The sequence below is a fragment of the Dermochelys coriacea genome, chromosome 3 (assembly GCF_009764565.3).
Source record: "Dermochelys coriacea isolate rDerCor1 chromosome 3, rDerCor1.pri.v4, whole genome shotgun sequence".
NCBI classification, from domain to species: domain Eukaryota; kingdom Metazoa; phylum Chordata; order Testudines; family Dermochelyidae; genus Dermochelys; species Dermochelys coriacea.
Window position 1 is genome coordinate 86,430,699 of NC_050070.1, and position 19,164 is coordinate 86,449,862.

Genomic DNA, 19,164 nt, shown 5'->3' on the forward strand with positions numbered 1-19,164 from the left:
AGCTTGATAACTTGCACCAAAGAGGAACAGTGCTTTGCCAAGATTGAGTGTGCATGTGCTCTTAAGATACTGCAGCTATAGCTATTTGGATGGTGAATTTCCAAGAAATGTGACGAAAGTGAGAATTCTTTGTAATATTTTTATGAACTAGCCATATGACTTTGTATCTATCCACTCTGTGTCATTATCTTGAGGGGGAAAGAATTCTCTCCCTGGGAGAGGTGTTTGAGACATACAGCCATAAGGGCTGGCTGGAATCAACACATTTGAATGGAAGACAGACAGTGGAAACCTCCATGACTGAAGATTGACTCCTACTGCATGTTATTTCCCTTAGATGTAGACAGTGGATTGAAAACAGCAAAGGGCTGTGATAACAAGGTTCTCAAACGTTATGCACTGTTGCTTAAGCTTGCCTTTTTCATTGCTAATGGAAGAACTCTTCAACATAATTGTTGTACAGCATTGAAAAGGCTTCTTGGTGCCACTGCAAATACTGAGTGAAGTGCATCATACCCTCTGCTGATAATAGCACTCTCAGGACTCCTACTTCACTCAGGATATGTCTACACTACGAAATTAGGTCAAATTTATAGAAGTCAGTTTTGTAGAAAGCGTTTTTATACAGTCAAGTGTGTGTGTCCCCACACAAATGCTCTAAGTGCATGTAGTTGGCGGACTGCGTCCACAGTACCGAGGCAACAGTAGACTTCTGGAGCTTTGCACTGTGGGTAGCTATCCCACAGTTCCTGCAGTCTCCACTGCCCAATAGGTAGAAATCCTAGTGCCTGATGGGGCTAAAACATTGTCACGGGTGGTTCTGGGTACATATCATCAGGCCCCTGTTCCCTTCCTCCCTCCGTGAAAGTAAGGGCAGACAATCGTTTTGCACCTTTTTTCTTGAGTTACCTGTGCAGATGCCATACTATGGCAAGCATGGAGCCCGCTCAGCTAACCGTCACTGTATGTCTCCTGGGTACTGGCAGACTTGGTACTGCATTGCTACACAGCAGCAGTTTATTGCCTTTTGGCAGCAGACAGTGCAGTATGCCTGGTAGCCGTAGTCCTGGGTGCTCTTTTAACCGGGCACCTGGGTAAATATGCGAGTGACTCAGCCAGGTCATTTCCCTTGTTTTGTCTCATGGCGATTGAGTACTACCGGCAGTGTACCGTCTTTTAATTTGCAGCCAGCAGAAGACGATGGCCAGTAGTCATACTGCACAGTTTTCTGCCGAGCACCCAGGAGGTGATGATGGCTAGTGGTTGTACTGCACAGTCTGCTGCCAGCATGATGTATATAGATAGATGAAGTGGCTCAAAACAAGAAATAGACCAGATTTGTTTTGTATTCATTTTCTCCTCCCTCCCTCTGTGAAATCGATGGCCTGCTAAACCCAGTTTTGAGTTCTTTCCTTGAGGCGGCCATTCAGTTTCTCATAAAGCCACCCTCTTTGTTGATTTTAATTCCCTGTAAGCCATGTTGTCAGTCACCCCTCCCTCCGTCAGCAGACAATCATTCCGTGCCTTTTTTCTGTGCAGACGCCATACCACAGCAAGCATGGAGCCTGCTCAGATCACTTTGGCAATTAGAAGCACATTAAACACCACATGCATTATCCAGCAGTATATGCAGCACCAGAACCTGGCAACATCAGCCCGTTGACGAGAGTGATGAGTACATAGACACAGACTTCTCTCAAAGCACGGGCCCTGCCAATGTGGGCATCATGGTGCTAATGGGGCAGATTCATGTGGTGGAACACCGATTCTGGGCCCGGGAAACAAGCACAGACTGGTGGGACCGCATAGTGTTGCAGGTCTGGGACAATTCCCAGTGGCTGTGAAACTTTCGCATGCGTAAGGGCACTTCCATGGAACTTTGTGACTTGCTTTCCCCTGCCCTGAGGCACAAGAATACCAAGCTGAGAGCAGTTGAGAAGCAAGTGGCAATAGCCCTGTGGAAGCTTGCAACGCCAGACAGCTACTGGTCAGTCAGGAATCAATTTGGAGTGGGCAAATCTACTGTGGGGGCTGCTGTGATGCAAGTAGTCAACGCAATCAAAGATCTGCCGATATCAAGGGTAGTGACCCTGGGAAATGTGCAGGTCACAGTGGATGGCTTTGCTGCAATTGGATTCCCTAACTGTGGTGGGGCCATAGACAGAACCCCTATCCCTATCTTGGCACCGGAGCACCAAGCCAGCGAGTACATAAACCGCAAGGGGTACTTTTCAATAGTGCTGCAAGTACTGGTGGATCATAAGGGACGTTTCACCAACATCAACATGGGATGGCCGTGAAAGGTACATGACGCTCGCATCTTCAGGAACTCTGGTCTGTTACAATAGCTGCAGGAAGGGACTTTCTTCCCAGACCAGAAAATAACCGTTGGAGATGTTGAAATGTATATAGTTATCCTTGGGGACCCAGCCTATCCCTTAATGCCATGGCTCATGAAGCCCTGCATAGGCAGCCTGGAGAGTAGTCAGGAGCTGTTCAACTACAGGCTAAGCAAGTGCAGAATGTGCATTTGGATGTTTAAAAGCGTGCTGGCACAGTTTACTGACTCGGTTAGACCTCAGCGAAACCAATATTCCCACTGTTATTACTGCTTGCTGTGCGCTCCACAATATCTGTGTTCTGTAAGGGGGAGACGTTTATGGCGGGGTTGAGGCAAATTGCCTAGCTGCTGGTTACGCACAGCCAGACACCCGTACGGTTAAAAGAGCACAGGAGGGTGCAGTGCGCATCAGAGAAGCTTTGAAAACCAGTTTCATGACTGGCCAGGCTACGGTGTGAAAGTTCTGTTTGTTTCTCCTTGATGAAATCCCCCGCCCCTTGGTTCACTCTACCTCCCTGTAAGCTATCCACCCTCCCCACCTCCCTTAGATCACCGCTTGCAGAGGCAATAAAGTCATTGTTGCTTCACATTCATGCATTCTTTATTAATTCATCACACAAATAGGGGGATAATTACCAAGGTAGCCCAGGAGGGGTGGCGGAGGAGGGAAGGACAAGGCCACATAGCATTTTAAAAGTTTAAAACTTATTGAATGCCAGCCTTCTGTTACTTGGGCAATCCTCTGGGGTGGAGTGGCTGGAGGCCTCCCCACTGCGTTCTTGGGCATCTGGGTGAGGAAGCAATGGAACTTGGGCGGTTGGTTACACAGGGGCTGTAGCAGCAGTCTGTGCTCCTGCTGCCTTTCCTGCAGCTCAACCATACGCTGGAGCATATTAGTTTGATCCTCCAGCAGCCTCAGCATTGCATCCTGCCTGCTCTCATCACGCTGCTGCCACCTTTCAGCTTCAGCCCTTTCTCCCCCCAGTCATTTTGTGCTTTCCTGCATTCTGACATTGTCTGCCTCCCTGCATTCATCTGTGCTCTGTCAGTGTGGGAGGACAGCATGAGCTCAGTGAACATTTCGTCGCGAGTGTGTTTTTTTCACCTTCTAATCTTTGCTAGCCTCGGGGAAGGAGAAGATCCTGTGATCCTTGAAACACATGCAGCTGGTGGAGGAAAAAAAAAGGGACAGGGGTATTTGAAAAGACACATTTTTATAGAACAATGGGTACACTCTTTCACAGTAAACCTTGCTGTTAACATTACATACATAGCATATGTGCTTTCATTACAAGGTCGCATTTTGCCTCCCAGCCCCCCCCCTCCCCCCCACGTGGCTAACAGCAGGGAACATTTGTGTTCAGCCATAGGTAAACAGCCCAGCAGGAACGGGCACTTCTGAAGGTCCCCTTAAGAAAGGCACCCTATTTCAACCAGGTGACCATGAATCACACTCCTGAGGATAACACAGAGAGATAAAGAACGGATGTTGTTTGAACGCCAGCAAACATACACTGCAATGCTTTGTTCTACAATGATTCCCGAGTACGTGCTACTGGCCTGGAGTGGTAAAGTGTCCTACCATGGTGGATGGAATAAGGCTGCCCTCCCCAGAAACCTTTTGCAAAGGCTTTGGGAGTACATCCAGGAGAGCCACGAATGCCAGGGCAAATTAATCATTAAACAAGCTGGCTTTTAAACCTTTTATAGTATTTTAAAAGGTACACTCACCAGAGGTCCCTTCTCCGCCTGGTGGGTCCGGGAGGCACGGGCTCCAGGTCCAGGTGAGAAACAGTTCCTGGCTGTCGGGAAAACCGGTTTCTCCACTTGTTTGCTGTGAGCTATCTATCTACAGCCTCCTTCTCATCGTCTTCCTCGTCCCCAAAACCTGCTTCTGTGTTGCCTCCATCTCCATTGAAGGAGTCAAACAACACGGCTGGAGTAGTGGTGGCTGAACCCCCTAAAATGGCATGCAGCTCATCATAGAAGCAGCATGTTTGGGGCTCTGACCCGGAGCAGCTGTTCGCCTCTCTGGTTTTCTGGTAAGCTTGCCTCAGCTCCTTAAGTTTCACACGGCACTGCTTTGGGTCCCTGTTATGGCCTCTGTCCTTCATGCCCTGGGAGATTTTCACAAATGTTTTGGCATTTCGAAAATTGGAACGTAGTTCTGATAGCATGGATTTCTCTCCCCATACAGCGATCAGATCCTGTACCTCCCGTTTGGTCCATGCTGGAGCTCTTTTGCAATTCTGGGACTCCATCATTGTCTTCTCTGCTGATGAGCTCTGCATGGTCACCTGCAGCTTGCCACACTGGCCAAACAGGAAATTGAAATTCAAAAGTTCACGGGCCTTTTCCTGTCTACCTGATCAGCGCATCTGAGTTGAGAGTGCTGTCCAGAGCGGTCACAATGGAGCACTCTGGGATAGCTCCCAGAGGCCAATACCATCCAATTGCGTTCACAGTATCCCAAATTCGACCCAGCAAAACCGATGTCAGCGCTAATCCCCTTGTCGGGTGGAGTAAGGAAATAGATTTTAAGAGCCCTTTAAGTCGAAAAAAAGGGCTTCGTCATGTGGATGGGTATAGGGTTACATCGATTTAATGCTGCTAAATTCTACTTCAATGCCTAGTGTAGACCAGGGCTCAGACTTGCTGCAGAGAAACAGTGGTTGTTGGAGCCCAAAGGCTCCATCTCCGAGTTGTGGCCACAGGTCTCCTGTGTGGCTCCTTGGGGTCCAGCAAACTGAAGGCAACTGTTTAAAGGCTAGGGCATAGCCCCAGCCCCTGTGAATTCATGACAGAGCAGGTGCTCAGACTATGAATGTTGTGACAAAATTTAAAAAGGGTAAATGGAATGCTCCAGGTACCGTATAGGTTACTCAGCCTGACATCAATCCTTGGCACACTCATTAATTACTGCTTGTATCCTTGCTGAATTAAATGTTGGTAGCATAATTAATGCCAGTTAAGATGGGCTTTATGGAAAATAGTCTTAGACTCTGCTTGGATGAGATCACAAATTTGGTTGATACAGAGCAGGATGACATAATATACTTCAACTTCGAAGGCATTTGATTTAATCCTACATCACATTCAGATAAAAAAATAGCACTGTACAAAAAATCAATATAGCCCATATAAAATAGAGCTTGGGGGGCAGTCCCTGGTTTGAGACTCATGGGCTCTTTTACAGTCCAAGTGCAGCTTGTGGAGGTTCTCTCTACCTACCACATGGGGAGGTGGCAGTGTGGGACCTCTGCCTTGCACAAGGGGGGTGGGTATAGGGACTTTTGCCCAGTATGGAGGAGGGGCTCAGGCCCACAGGGTGTGCATGCTGGGGATTGGCTGAAGCCCTGAGCTCTAGCAGGCATGCCCTGCTTCTCAAACTTTTGAAGATTGTTGTGTATGGCCCAGAAAGTTAGCCATCCCTGATATAGAGTAAGAAGTGGTTAACTGATGTACCATAATAAGTAAACAAAATTAAAAAGGTGGTGTGTCTTTGGGGTGCAGGGTGTCCTGGAAGGCTGTGTTCTTGGAGAGGGTGGTTCAATATCAGTGAGCTTGAAGAAAATAAAAAAAATTACTGGTAAAAGCGGCAGACACCATAAAAATGAGTGGGACAGGTCAGTTATACAGGCCAAGCAGCATTGCTTGGGAAGGCAACTTATTTGAAAAAGGTTTTAGTACAGCCATATGCAAGGTCAGTTTAATTATTATAGTAGGCAGGAATGGAAGTTCTCCCCATATAAAGCAAGAACTTTATAAACCATGTGGGAACCAATCCAGTAGCAATGCAAACATACTTGTAGATCTTCCTCCAATGAGGCTCATACATATCCCCCTCCTGCCCCAAGGCATTCCTGTGAATAGTTTTCTAGACCTAGTATGCCAACTGGTGCAAAACTTTACATCACATGTGCAGCAACTCTGAGGGCTCTTTCAAGGGTTAGAACAAAATGAAGGGTGTTCTATTTACTTTGAACAGAAAGTTTGCTAGAGCTATAAGAATAACTTTTTCTTTATGACAAAAGGAGTGAGAGGCTTGTATGGCTATGGGAATTAATTCCTAGGTCTGAAGGACCTCAGATATGAAACTGCAGAGCTATTAACTGTGATATGTTTCAGAGTAGCAGCCGTGTTAGTCTGTATTCGCAAAAAGAAAAGGTGCCACAAGTACTGCTTTTCTAACTGTGATATGTAACTTATCAATCACTTAAATCAGTTTCGGTATTAGATGAGAGACTAGCTAATGTGACACCAATTTTTAAAAAAGGATCCAGAGGTCATCCTGGCAATTAAGACCAGTAAACTGAACTTCAGTACCAGGAAAATTGGCTGAAACTACAGTGAAGAACAGCATTATCATAGCAGAATATGATTTGTTGTTGATGCTTTTCCACAGCTTTTGTAGAGGGAAATCATGCTTCCCTAATTATTAGAATTCTTGGAGGGGGTCAACAAACATGGACAAGGGTAAGCCAGTGGATCTAGTGTGCTTAAACTTTCAGAAAGCTTTGACACCCTCACCAAAGGCTCTTAAGCACAGTAAGCAGTCATAGGATAAGAGGAAGGTCCTCTTATGGATCAGTAAAAGACAGGAATAAATGGTCAGTTTTCAGAATGGAGAGAGGTAAATAGTGGGATCCCCCAGGGCTCTGTACAGAGACCACTGCTGTTCACCATATTCAAAAATAAGGATACGATTATGGCACAGAGGTTTCCATGTCTTCCAGAGACCTCCCTGATATTTTCTGCTTCAGTCTCAGGGAGGCAGGGCTGGAGCTATCAGCCAACAGGGGCCTCTGCAGCTCTCAGTCACTGTGGGTTGCAGGGGGACCTGGAGTGTCAAGTTCTGAGGGTAATGGGGGGGCCCACCCCAGAGCTGTCAGCCACAGCAGATGGTGAACACTCCCCTTCCTCCGTAGTAGGGTTCAGGCTCTCATCTCTCTCCCCCCGTTAGCCTCACGTTTTTATCACATTTATTTTTATTAAAAGTCAGGGACAGGTCATGAGCAATAAGCAAAAATTCACAGAAGCCCATGACCTGTCCCTGACTTCTAATAGAAATAATGGTGAGAATCTTAAGCTTATTCATAAATGAACTGGAAGGAGAAGTAAACAGTGATGAGACAAAATTACTCAAGATAGTTAAGTCTAAAGCAGACTGTGAAGAGTTACAAAGGGATCTCACAAAACTGGTGACTGGGCAACAAAATGGCAGATGAAATTCAATGTTGATGAATGCAAAGTAACGCACATTGGAAAACCTAATCCCAACAATACATTCAAACTGGTGGGGTCTAAATTAGCTCTTGCCACTCAAGAAAGAGCTCCTGGGAGTTATTGTGGACAGTTCTCTGAAAACATCTGCTCAATGTTCAGCGGTAGTCAAAAAAGCTAATAGAACGTTAGGAACCATTAGGAAAGGGATAGCTAATAAGACAGTAAATAGCATAATGCCACTATATAAATCCATGGCACAGCCACACCTTGACTACTGCATGCAGTTTTGGTCACCCCATCATAAATAGATATGGAAAAGGTTCTGAGAAGGGCAACAAGAATAATTATGAATATGAAACAGCCTCCATCTGCAGGAAGATTAAAAAACCTGGGACTTTTCTGTTTGGAAAAGAGATGATTAAGGGGGGATATGCTAGAGTTCTATAAAATCATGACTGGTCTGGAGAAAGTGAATAAGGATGTGTTAGTTACCCCTTTACATAACACCTGACCAGGGGTCACCCACTGACATAACTAGGCAGCAGGTTTAAAACAAAAGGAAGTACTTCATATAACATACAGTCAACTTGTGGAATATGTTGGCAGGGCACGTTGAGAGGGCCAAAACTATAACTGGGCTAAAAAAAAAAAGGCTTAGCTAAATTCATGGAGTCAAGGTCTATCAACAGCTTTTAGCCAAGGCAGTCAGGGACGCAACCCTATGCTCTGGAGGCCCCTGACTGGGACTGGATGGCAGCTCACTCAATTACCCTGTTCTGTTCAGTCCCTATGATGCATCTGGAATTGGCCACTGTCAGAAGACAGGATGCTGGACAAGATGGACCATTGGTCTGACCTAGTATGGCTATTCTTATGGTCAAAACTTGCCTTTCAGAGGTAATGAAGATTAGAAAGGCCAGCTCCAGACTTGTCTAATTTGTAATTGTGATTAAACTTGGCATTTGCTACTTAAATGGAGAAATGGATCTGCCTGGCTACAAAATGCCTGTGACACAGGTATGGCACTTTATCTTTGAATAAGGTCATTGTAGATCTGGGATTGTATGTAACTGCTCTAGTGGGGAGATGCGACAGAGATAAGACCTGGGAGCTCAGAAGACTATACTGAAAATGTGCCAGACAGGTATAGGGGGACAATATATATATATTTGGGAACAATAAATGTTAAGTGACTTTCCTGGGGAATCTCTAAGGGGCAGTTATGCAAATGCCAGAATTCCAATTATGCAAAAACCCAGCCTTTTGAAGCTATGCCCTGAGGAGAGGGTCAGTGTCTAGTGATTAACTATTGGCCAAAGCTGTACAAAGAAATGGGGGATCTACCCAGGCTTGGTTCTGGATCTAAAATGGATTAATTTGTAATCACAGGAAAAACCCAGCTGTGCGTTTTGAAGAACTAAAACCTAGCAGAGTGCTAGGTTGGAGCCGGGGGTATCTCTGGGTAAACTTTTAAATGTGTGTGTAGGTTCTTTTATTGTTTTAATGTTTTCTCTGTAATGTTTTTGCCTTAACAACAAATGTGCTTACATAGAAGGTAACTTAAAACTGCGGCTAATATACTGGTCATAGCCCTTGAAAACAAAGCAATGCACAGATGCTGGCTTGTTTCTGGGGCTATTATAGTGAAAGCAGGGTGCAAGATGCATGTCTCCACTCAAGAGAGGTGACACGTGGGAGCTGGAAACCTAAAGTGGGTGCTCTTGGTGGACCATGGAGGGGGAATGTAGGTGCAGTTGCCCTGAAACACCGACAACTGGTATGTCTGGTACCCATGTTTCTAAGGGGCTTAGTTGTAGGGCTCCAACCAAGCCTCCTGGAGAAACTCGAGTGCAGCTGAGATAACCAGAACCTTGAGATTATTATTACATTTTTATCACAGCAGCACAGAGAGATCAGGTGTGACGGGCACTACACAAACAAGGCAGTCTTGCCCCAGAGGGCATTTTGTTTCCCCTCACACCTGAAATGCAAATTTGACCAGATCTATACATGAAATATCCTGGTTGAGTTCTCTCCGAGATCTGTGTGTCACAGGTCAATGGAGAACATATGCTGAACTATAGCTCTCTTCCAATGCCCACACTATCTGTAGGTGTTCCTGGTTGGGAATATAGGAGTTTCTGCTTCAAGAGGTTTGTTATTTTCTGCATGTACAATATGGAGGCCTTGGCTCTCTATCAAGTCCAAAATATCTTATAGGCCACTGGAGGACTTCAATTCTTCTTTTTCCTCTTTTCTGTATCCTTTACGTCAGCTGTCTTGAAAGACAACAGATCTTTCTCCGTCCAGGACATTATTTCCATTGCCCCTGAGAAGCTTTGATCTCTGGTTACAGAAGAGATATAAATACTCATTCCTCAGTCATAAGCCAATGGGAGGTAGGGGGAGACTTCGTCTGCAAGTACCATAATTCCCTGCTACATGTTTCACCTTTCACCGTTTACTGATGCAGCTGTTACTGACCACTGTCATAGACAGGATACTGAGCTTGATGGACCACTACTCCTAATTCATGGTTTGTTTCTTCTTCATTTTTTAAAAAAGGATGTCAAAATGAACTAAAAGTATGATTGCTATGATATTTTTTTGAAAGTCTGTTGTCCAAGTATGCTTACTTCCATAATGGGTCTACAGTGAAAGTTGGGTTGGCTTTCAACATATTGTTTGTACTTCCCTGCACACAGTGAGGCATTTGAATGTGCTCTGTGAATGACCCCCTAATTTTGTATTGCATCACATGCATGATTCTGTGTCCTCAGGTGGAATTTCTGCAGGTGCATTTTGAGAAACCCAATCAAGAGTGAAACTAATGCATGGCACTAGCAAACCTACCCCATTGAGATAATTGGACTGCTGATGCCCTTCAGGAAATGATTGATGCAATGAAATTTTGGATCTTCGTACGTCTTTACCATGATGGTAACATTATGGCCAGAGCCATGGCTGTTTTGACTCTCTGTATAGTCTGTAAATGCTACTTCACAGAGGGACCACCACTTAGATTTAAGCCAGATGTTTGTAGGACAGCTCTGCCATGCGAGAGTGGGGGAAGAGGAGTCAGTCAGGGAGATACTACAGCAGCAGATCCAGGTGGTTGAAACCATCATTCCGCTATTTACCCAATCGGAGAGAAGTAGAAGAAAGATTGAAAGTTGCAACTGTATAAAAATGAATAAAAATAAAGGTTTTAAAACAAAATGGTTAGGAGAAACTGAACCACCAACTTGTTCCTCCACAGGAGATGATATGGCCTGAGCTGAAGGATTGAATCTCAGTCCAGGTGCCTCGAACAACACCAGTGGACTACCTCCAAATTCCATTGGTGGAGGATATTAACCATTAGTAATGAATGAGAGGAGGAAAAGTATAACAGAATGGATATCGTTCGAAAAGACTGAGTTAGAAGTTATGGGCTTGTTGACTGGATTACCAAGAGCTATTTGGTGACCTGTATAATACAGGTGATCAGACTAGATGCTAATAATTGTTCCTTAGTCTTAAAATCTATCAATATATGACTTTCCTAAGCAAGCCTCTCCATAGCCAAGTACTGTTCAGGATCAGAGACTTCCAATGAAACAATTTTACAATATTTTGCTTCTAACAGCTTCCTGTCTCTGCAATACTTGTAAATAATGTACTCTGCATTGCTGATTTTACGACAGACCCTGAAAAAAAAAGATGACAATGAGGATTTGTGAACAGCCGCTTTTCTTTCTTGAGTTTTGAGCTGATTTTTCTCCCAGATAGCAAAAATATTAAAACCAAAGGCTCTGCTTGCTACCCAGTGATGAGTAGATTGACCCATGAGAATAGCAACTGTATGAAACAATATTACTGTTTTGACCCAATGGAAGAAGAAAGACAATTAGCTAATTAGCTGGTTTCCCTCATTCAGCACATGCATGCTATTGAATGAAGTAATGACTTGGACTGCAAATGTGTTAAGTTTAAAAAATGCATATAAATTTACCATAGCTCATATTTTATTCAATTTTAATATGGTTTCCATTATTAACTTCTAAAACAAAATGATTTCCAGTTTAGAAAACAATGCACTGACCACATAATTCCTTTTTCATTTTATACAGTTATACAAATATTCTAAATACACATTTTGTCAAGATGATGGCAAATAAGATTTAACTGTACAATACATAAGGAAAGAAAATATTTTAAGCATATTTAGAAGCAATAGAAATGTCTATACAAAAGAAGCAAAAATGGAATAAAATTTCTTATATTTAAAGTATTGCAACAGTCCCACAGGTTTGTAACAAAAATGTCTTTGCACAGTTCCTCACAATGCCCCATTAATAGCTAAAGCAAGACAGCAATTTAAAGAAAATAATGTTTAAAAATGCTACACAATACTACTGTTTGCACAGTTTGATCAAAATAACAAATCTACTTGGAATCAAGCAAAACTTAGGAGGAAATATACCAACGAACTTTAAAATTATCTGTATAAAATTCATTGCACATTATTTTACTCAGTTGTTTGAAAAGTAAAAAAGTGTATTTACAAAATATTTCGCAGACAAAATTATAAAGTGAATGGATAATATATCTATAAGTAACACGTCTTGATACTGACTGTTCAAGAACACACGCTAACGGTTTCATTGTTTCAAGAGGTTTTCAGTGCTCCTTCCACAGCAAACCACTGGGAAGTAAACTTGACTTCTACTTTGAAATGGATTTACAAAATGTTACACATAACTATTTCAACATCTGCATTATAAAACAGTATGTTAAAAAGGTGAAAGAATGAAGGATTTTGTACATCTTAAAAAGTGAATAGATCAATAAGTGTATTTCTCATTTAGTTAAGATAATTGTTCATTATTCTTCAGATAGTAAAACCAACAGCTAAAATGGAAATCTTGGACTAGATGAACATTGAAAAAGCACCATGCACAACAGTTTTAGTGTAGTAAACACTGAAAAAAAAATAGCACCTGGAATCTTGTAACACAGATCATTTAAAACTGGTCGAGTAGTTGTCGGAGATATGGTGCCTTTGATAATTCTCGGCTCACTCTGGATAGCTTGAAAAGTACTGGACAGTTCAGAGAAACACACTGGATCTGTCGATCAAAGCAACCTGTACAGTTCTTGCATATCTAGATATATTAAAAAAAACAGCTTTTTTAAAATTACATTTAATCATAAAGGACTATTATAAATCAAACATAAATAAGACTCAGATGAAGCTTTTCCTTTTAAGTGAATTTTATTCCAATTGTCAGCCTAAAGTCCAATCAACAGAACAGGTAAAGCTCTGTCATTATTCAATTCTGACACAGAGGGATCAAGTAACAGTTGCAGTCCCCATGCTACCATACTGTCTCTCCTGAGACTGTCCAAGTGTCAATTGTGACGGTGGTGTCTGGAATGTGGACATCATCTAGTGTGACCTGGACTGAGACCAACAACTAGTTACACATCTCATTTTCAGTCACATTTCCCAAATTTTACTACCATCTGGTGGTAAACGCGAGAAATCCGTCAAAAGTATTACAAGTATTACTTTTAAAATATTAGGATACGATGATCGTATTTATGATTAAAAATTGCTCTTTAACAGTGGGGACTTAAACAATATTAGAAATCAAAGGTATTTCAAGCCATGATCAGATGTAAACAAGTATCTACCCTTTTAAATGTTTTGTTGCGTGAATTACTTACGTAATCTGAGATATTTGGTTGTAGCAATAGGGACAAACTGCCATGGTACAGCCACATGATCTCAAATGCTTCACCTGAAAAATCTTAACACACTCACCACTCTGTTTCTTTTAGTTCTCACCCCTTTTCCTCTTCTGCCTCTCTAATGACTTTCTCAAGATCTCCTAAACCTGTTTCCAGTTACACTTCAGTTTCCTTTTACGTTTGATCCTTACTGCATTCACATCCGACTCTGCATAGTTTAAGCAACTTTAAAAATCATAGGGAAGCAACTTCCTCCATTCCTAAAAATCTGTTCAGCTCCATGTCTGCAGTATCATCAAGCCCAAGCAGTTAAAAAAAAAAACCCATGATTTAGCATCCCCTGCCCATGAAATTCTAAAAAATAATAAATGTGGGTTCTTTTTATTTGTCTTCTGGTTTTTGAGCCTCTAGAATTCATGCTTAAAGCTTTACTCTATAACCTCAAGGGTTAAAAACTTAAAATTTTGTTTTAAAACAAGCTGAGATTCTCACATAATCACAGGACTCCAGGAGGTGGGGCCAAATATTCTTAAGTAAAGCCCTGTTCTTGCTGAAGCCCCAAGCCGGCATGCCCCACAGAGCTGAAGCCTCTAGCCCCTCCTCTCTGCCGGGTAGAAGCCACTACCCTACCACCCTGGTGCAAAGCAGAGGTCCCAAGCTCTCTCCCCTTCCTGCCCCCCAGTCTGATAGGTGAAGAATCTGGGGAGGAGACTCCATGAGCCACACTCTGACTGTAAAAGATCTGCATGCGGCTTCTGAGCCACAGTTTGGCTACCCCTGACATATAATTATTTCCTCATAGCAACTGAAAGGGAGTTACCCTCACAAACATGTTTATCCTGGTACAGGCTGTTTTCACTCCCCTTTGTACCTGGAATGCATGTGCTTAAAACAAGAGAAAAAGGGGTATACCATGGTACTAGAAACAAACAAGGTAAAAAGCTGATTAATTGAATCCAGTTCCAGGTGATGTATCTAGTACCTTTTACTTAAGCACAGTAAGCTTTAGGGATGTAATTTTGAAGAGCATACTTTCTGTGTATGGTCAATCTAACACTGCACAGGACTGCTCTTTGGAGACTGGTATCATATAGAACCTTTTTCCTGTACCATATTAATAAACTTGACTGACTTCCGTTTTTTGGTTTCTTGAGTATATTTCATAACAAAGTGTGGCCAAACAACTCTGTATACAATTTATCAACAGCCTCAACATGGGAAAGTCTACCTTTACACCCACTCAACAATTAGACTTCACTGGGGCCACTCCGGACTTCTCCGCTGCAAGAGCATACTTGCTCAAGGACATACTCAGGATGGGAACCTCCCAGGAAATGCTGGAGGACTGTAGCCAAGAAGCTTAGTACATGACTACTGCTGTAACCATGGAATGTGCAGCTACATCGGTGACATCAAACAAAGCCTGGAGAGATGCCTTGGCAATTGTCTGGCCTTCTGTTACAAAGGCTTCAAATTGTTCCCTTTGATCCTGTGGCAGGTTTTCAATAAAAGATGAAAACTTCGAATCGTTTGTAAAATTTTATTTTGCCATCAGGGCTCAGTAACTGGCTACCCTGAGCTGCAGAGACGCTGAGGAGTAGCTCTTGTGGTCCAGTCTCTTTATCTCTTTGTCAGATGGCATTGAGCCGGGTCAGTGTTGCTTATTCCATTCATTAAGGGCCTCAACAACCAAGAAGTTGGGTGTAGGGTGGGAGAAAAAATACCCCAAGCCTTTAGGTGGGATGTAGTATTTTTTGTCAATCCACTTACACCTATGCACTACAATAGCTGAAATTTGCTATACTATTCGTATTGGGGACAAGAGAGCATTATCAATTTTGCCCTGGGGTATGTCTGAAGGATGTCTAACAGGGAATGGTTGGATTCTTGTATCTCCTCCAATTAAATTTGTAAGGTCTTTGCTATATGTTTCATAAGGTCTTGAAAGGCACTGGCACCACCAGTGTAAGACAGTGGGGGAGGCATGACAGTCTCATCTGGTAAGACAGATTTGTGGGAAGACACGGTTACTTACTGTAACTGCTGGCTCTTTGAAACATGTGGTCCTTATCTAGATTCCAAATGTGGGCATGCATGCGCGCCATGCACTGTAACTGTTCATAGTAGCGTCTGTTGACCCGTGTGTATATTTTGCATCAGCCACTTGGCATGTTCGAGGCAGATTGACGCCACTCCAGTTCACTCTTACCAGGCATTAGCAGAGCCTGGAGCAGAGGGGATGGAGAGTGGGATTGGAATCCAGATAGGGACCACACATCTCAAAGAACCTCCAGTTACAGTAAGTAACCTTCTCCTCTTTGAGTGATGGTCCATATGTGGATTCCAAACATGGGAGAATAGCAAGCCGTACTCAGTGTGGAGGGCACAAAGGCTCTCATAAGTAACAGTCTGAAGGACAGCTTGGCCAACAGTTGCATCTGTGGCAGGTGCAAGAGCATAATAGTCGATAAAAGTAGGGATGGAGGACCAAGTGGCTGCCCGGCAAGTGTCCTGCCAGGGGATGTATGCAAGGAAAGCCAACATGGTGGCATGAGCCTGCATGGAGTGGGCTATGCCCCAGGGCAGGAGGAGGAGGGGATTCCAGAGAACGCATAACAGTCTGCAGTGCAGTGGGAGAGACATTGCAAGGAAAGAGCACGGTTGTGACAGTGGTCGGCGATGGCGACAAAGAGACTAGGGGAAGTGTGGAAGGTACGGATGCGCTGGAAGTAAAAGGCTAGCGCCCGATGTACATCGAGGGAGTGCAACATGCAGTCCCAGGTGGAGGCGTGTACTTTAGGATAGATGATAGGTAAGTGAACGCACTGGTTGAAGTGGAACGAGATGACTACTTTGGTAAGGAATTTGGGGTGAAGGTATAGGGAGACAATGAAGGGCGGGTCCCCCATCATGGCCGCCAATTCGCTGATGTGTCATGCAGAGGTGATGGCGACCAAGAAGATCGTCTTCATAGAGGTGAGCAAGGGAGCAGGTCACCAGGGATTCAAAGGGTGGCTTAGTGAGGATGGAGAGGAAAAGATTGAGGTTCCAGGCGGGGGTAGGTTTTCACACCGAGGGAAAAGCATTAAGGAGACTGCGGAGGAAATGGGTGGTAGTTGGATGCGTGAAAATGGAGAACCCATTTATAGGTGGAAGGAAGGCACTGAGTGCCACCAGATGGATGCAAATGGAGGAGTGAGCGAGGCCTGAGCGACGGAGATGGAGAAGGTAATCCAGAAGAATGGGAATGGAGACAGAGTCCGGGGAAAGATTGTAACGGTACACCCAGGGACTAAAGCAGCGCTACTTGGCGTGGTAGCAAGTACGGGTAGATGGGCATCTACTGTGCATGCGGACATCATGTATGGGGGACATGCAGCATCTATGCACAAGCCTCATCCGAATAGCAGGTTGTGGAGAGGACAGGTGGACAGTACTGGGGTTGGAGTATTGGAGGTGGCCGTGGGCTTGTGTAAGGAGATCAGAGAGCAGGGGAAGGCGAATCAGGGAATGAGCAGAGGTATAAAGGAGGTCTGGAAACTAATACTGGCGGGGCCAAGCAGGGCCCACAAGAAGAACCATTTCCTGATTCCCGGCAGATTTTGTGCAGGACCTAGGGGAGCAGGGGAATAGGCAGGAAGGTATAATGGAGCTTGTTGGTACAGGGAATGAAAAGGGCATCTCCCTGTGAGCTGGACTGAGGGCTCCCCCGGAGCAGAAGAGGGCAAGTTTGTGATTGGTCACTGTAGTGAAGAGATCCCATTGAGGCATGCCCCACTAGCAAAAGATGGAGGGGAACGTGGGGTTGTGGAGTTCCCATTCATGATTCGCATGGACGGAGTGATTGAGCTGGTCTGCAAGGGATTTGTTCACATCGGGAAGAGGTACAGCATGGAGGGAGATGTCGTGCTGGAGGCACCAGTTCCAAAGGAGGATGGCCTCTATGCAGAGGGACCGGCTCCGCCCTGCTTGGCATAGATGACAGCCACCATGTTGTTGGATAACACTTAAGACATGGCAGTCATGGAATAGTGGCAGAAATGCCTGGAAAGCAAAGTGGATGGCACGTGATCTTGCCCCAACTATGGGTGAACAGGGCAAGACAACTGCCAAAAGTAATCGGTTGTGGAATCAGAAGAACGGAGTAGGATTCATGGTTCTTGTGGAAAGAGTAAAAAGTTTTGCCTGGGGGTTCATTGCAAAAGGGAAGATGTGGCCAAGATAGAGGCATGGGAATGTCGTGGATGTTGTGAGCGAGGATGGAAGTGAGAGGGCTCAGGATGGTGCTGTGGATAGGGCTGATAAGGATGTGTGGGAAGGGAGTCGGAAAGACGACCGGTGCTGCCTACAGGTAGGGGCAGGGGTATAGTGGCCCAGCAATTGAAAGGTGACCTGAGAATCCTTCAGTGAATGGAGGGACTCATCAATTTGATCACTGAAGAGCTTTGGTTGTCGAAAAGGAGGTCCTCAAGTGTGGTTTGGACCTCCTTTGGGAAACTGCTGGACTGCAGCCAGGAGTCATGATGGAGGACTAGTCCGGAAGCCAATGAGCAGAAGGCAGTATCAGCTGAATCGACCATGGCTCGAAGGGCCACCTTGGTGACTAATTTGCCCTCCTCCATGAGGCGTTGGAAATCCTGATGCTTATCAGGGGCCAGGAAGGCTTGGAAGTCTGCAATCTTAGTATAGGAAAGAAAGTCTTATTTTGCCAGAATGATAACTGGCAATGCGAAACTGGAGGCCCACAGAGGAACTTCTTAGCTTCCTGGTCTGGGGGCGGGGTGAGTGAAACGAAGAGGTCGATGGAGGGCACGTTCCATGGCAGCCTGGACCACCAAGGAATTTGGAAGAGGGTGGGACAAGAAGTTCATACCCTTAGCTGGCAAAAAATGTCTACACTCAGTCCGTTTTGGAGTGGGGAGTGCAGGAGGCTGAAGTGTGCCAATCTGCTTGCACCAGGTGGAGGATGGCATCGTGTATTGGCAAGGTGGTGCAGGAAGGTCCAGGGGGCTTCAGAATGTCCAAGAACTGATTGTGGGGTCCTGTACACCTTCCACAGGGAGGTTGAGGGCAGCGGTCATGCAGCAGAGAAGGTCCTGTTACTGGGCATGGTCATCCAGAGAGGAAAGGGAAGGTGGAATGTATGCATCATCAGGCGATGAAGAAATGCCAGTAGAGACAAAGGGAATCAACGGTGCTGGTGGTACGGAGGGTGCTGGGAGAGCTGAAGCGTAGTGGGGATCCTCATAGACGAAGGGAAGATGGACAGGAGGTGAAGACATGTGGTGGTGCAGCCATGAAGAGAGTCTGCGGCTGCAGTACGGGTCACCAGTATGGCCAAGCATAAGGGTTGCCAGGCACTGGCAGTCCCTGTGGGTAGGCAAGCCACGGATTAGTCACTGGGCCATAGTGAGACAGATAGGGTTGGCAGCAGGGCTCTGGCTTGTAGGAGCAGGCTGGCGAGAAGTCTGGGTCCTGTTTGTAGGACCAGCCAGACTCTGAAAATGGATCTAGTAGGGGCAGGGCTGCCAGTGCCGGCAGAGCCATCGGTGTGGGGTGGAACAACGGAGGGTGGTCCACAAACGGGAGGTTCCACGGCCGGAGATGAGGGACTGAGAACCTGTGGTGTGGAGTGCCGAGGAGAGCCAGCAAAAGGCAGCAGTAGTTTGACTGTTGGTGTTAGGGGGCACAAGTATCCTGGAGTGCATATCCTGGACCAGGTGGTCCCAGTGGTGTGGGTGGCACCAGAGGTGACAGTGGCTGCGCGGAAGCCTCGGAGTCAATGCGCGACTTCTCACCAAACTTGGTGCAGCTTGGGAAAGGTCTGGAGAATCACCCGCCGTTGGTGCCAGCTGGCTTTC

At 45.1% G+C, this 19,164-nt stretch overlaps 1 protein-coding gene across 3 annotated transcripts in view; it reads right to left on the reverse strand.

Moving 5' to 3' along the window:
* Positions 1 to 10,108: 10,108 nt before the first annotated feature.
* REV3L (REV3 like, DNA directed polymerase zeta catalytic subunit) overlaps positions 10,109 to 19,164 on the reverse strand; it is a 280,711-nt gene continuing 271,655 nt past the window's right edge. For all 3 annotated transcript variants that reach the window (XM_038395392.2, XM_043510836.1, XM_043510838.1), the window contains one exon: positions 10,109 to 12,714. In XM_038395392.2, coding sequence (XP_038251320.1) covers positions 12,574 to 12,714 — 141 coding nt within the window. In that variant the 3' untranslated portion in view covers positions 10,109 to 12,573. The remainder of the gene's footprint in view (positions 12,715 to 19,164) is intronic.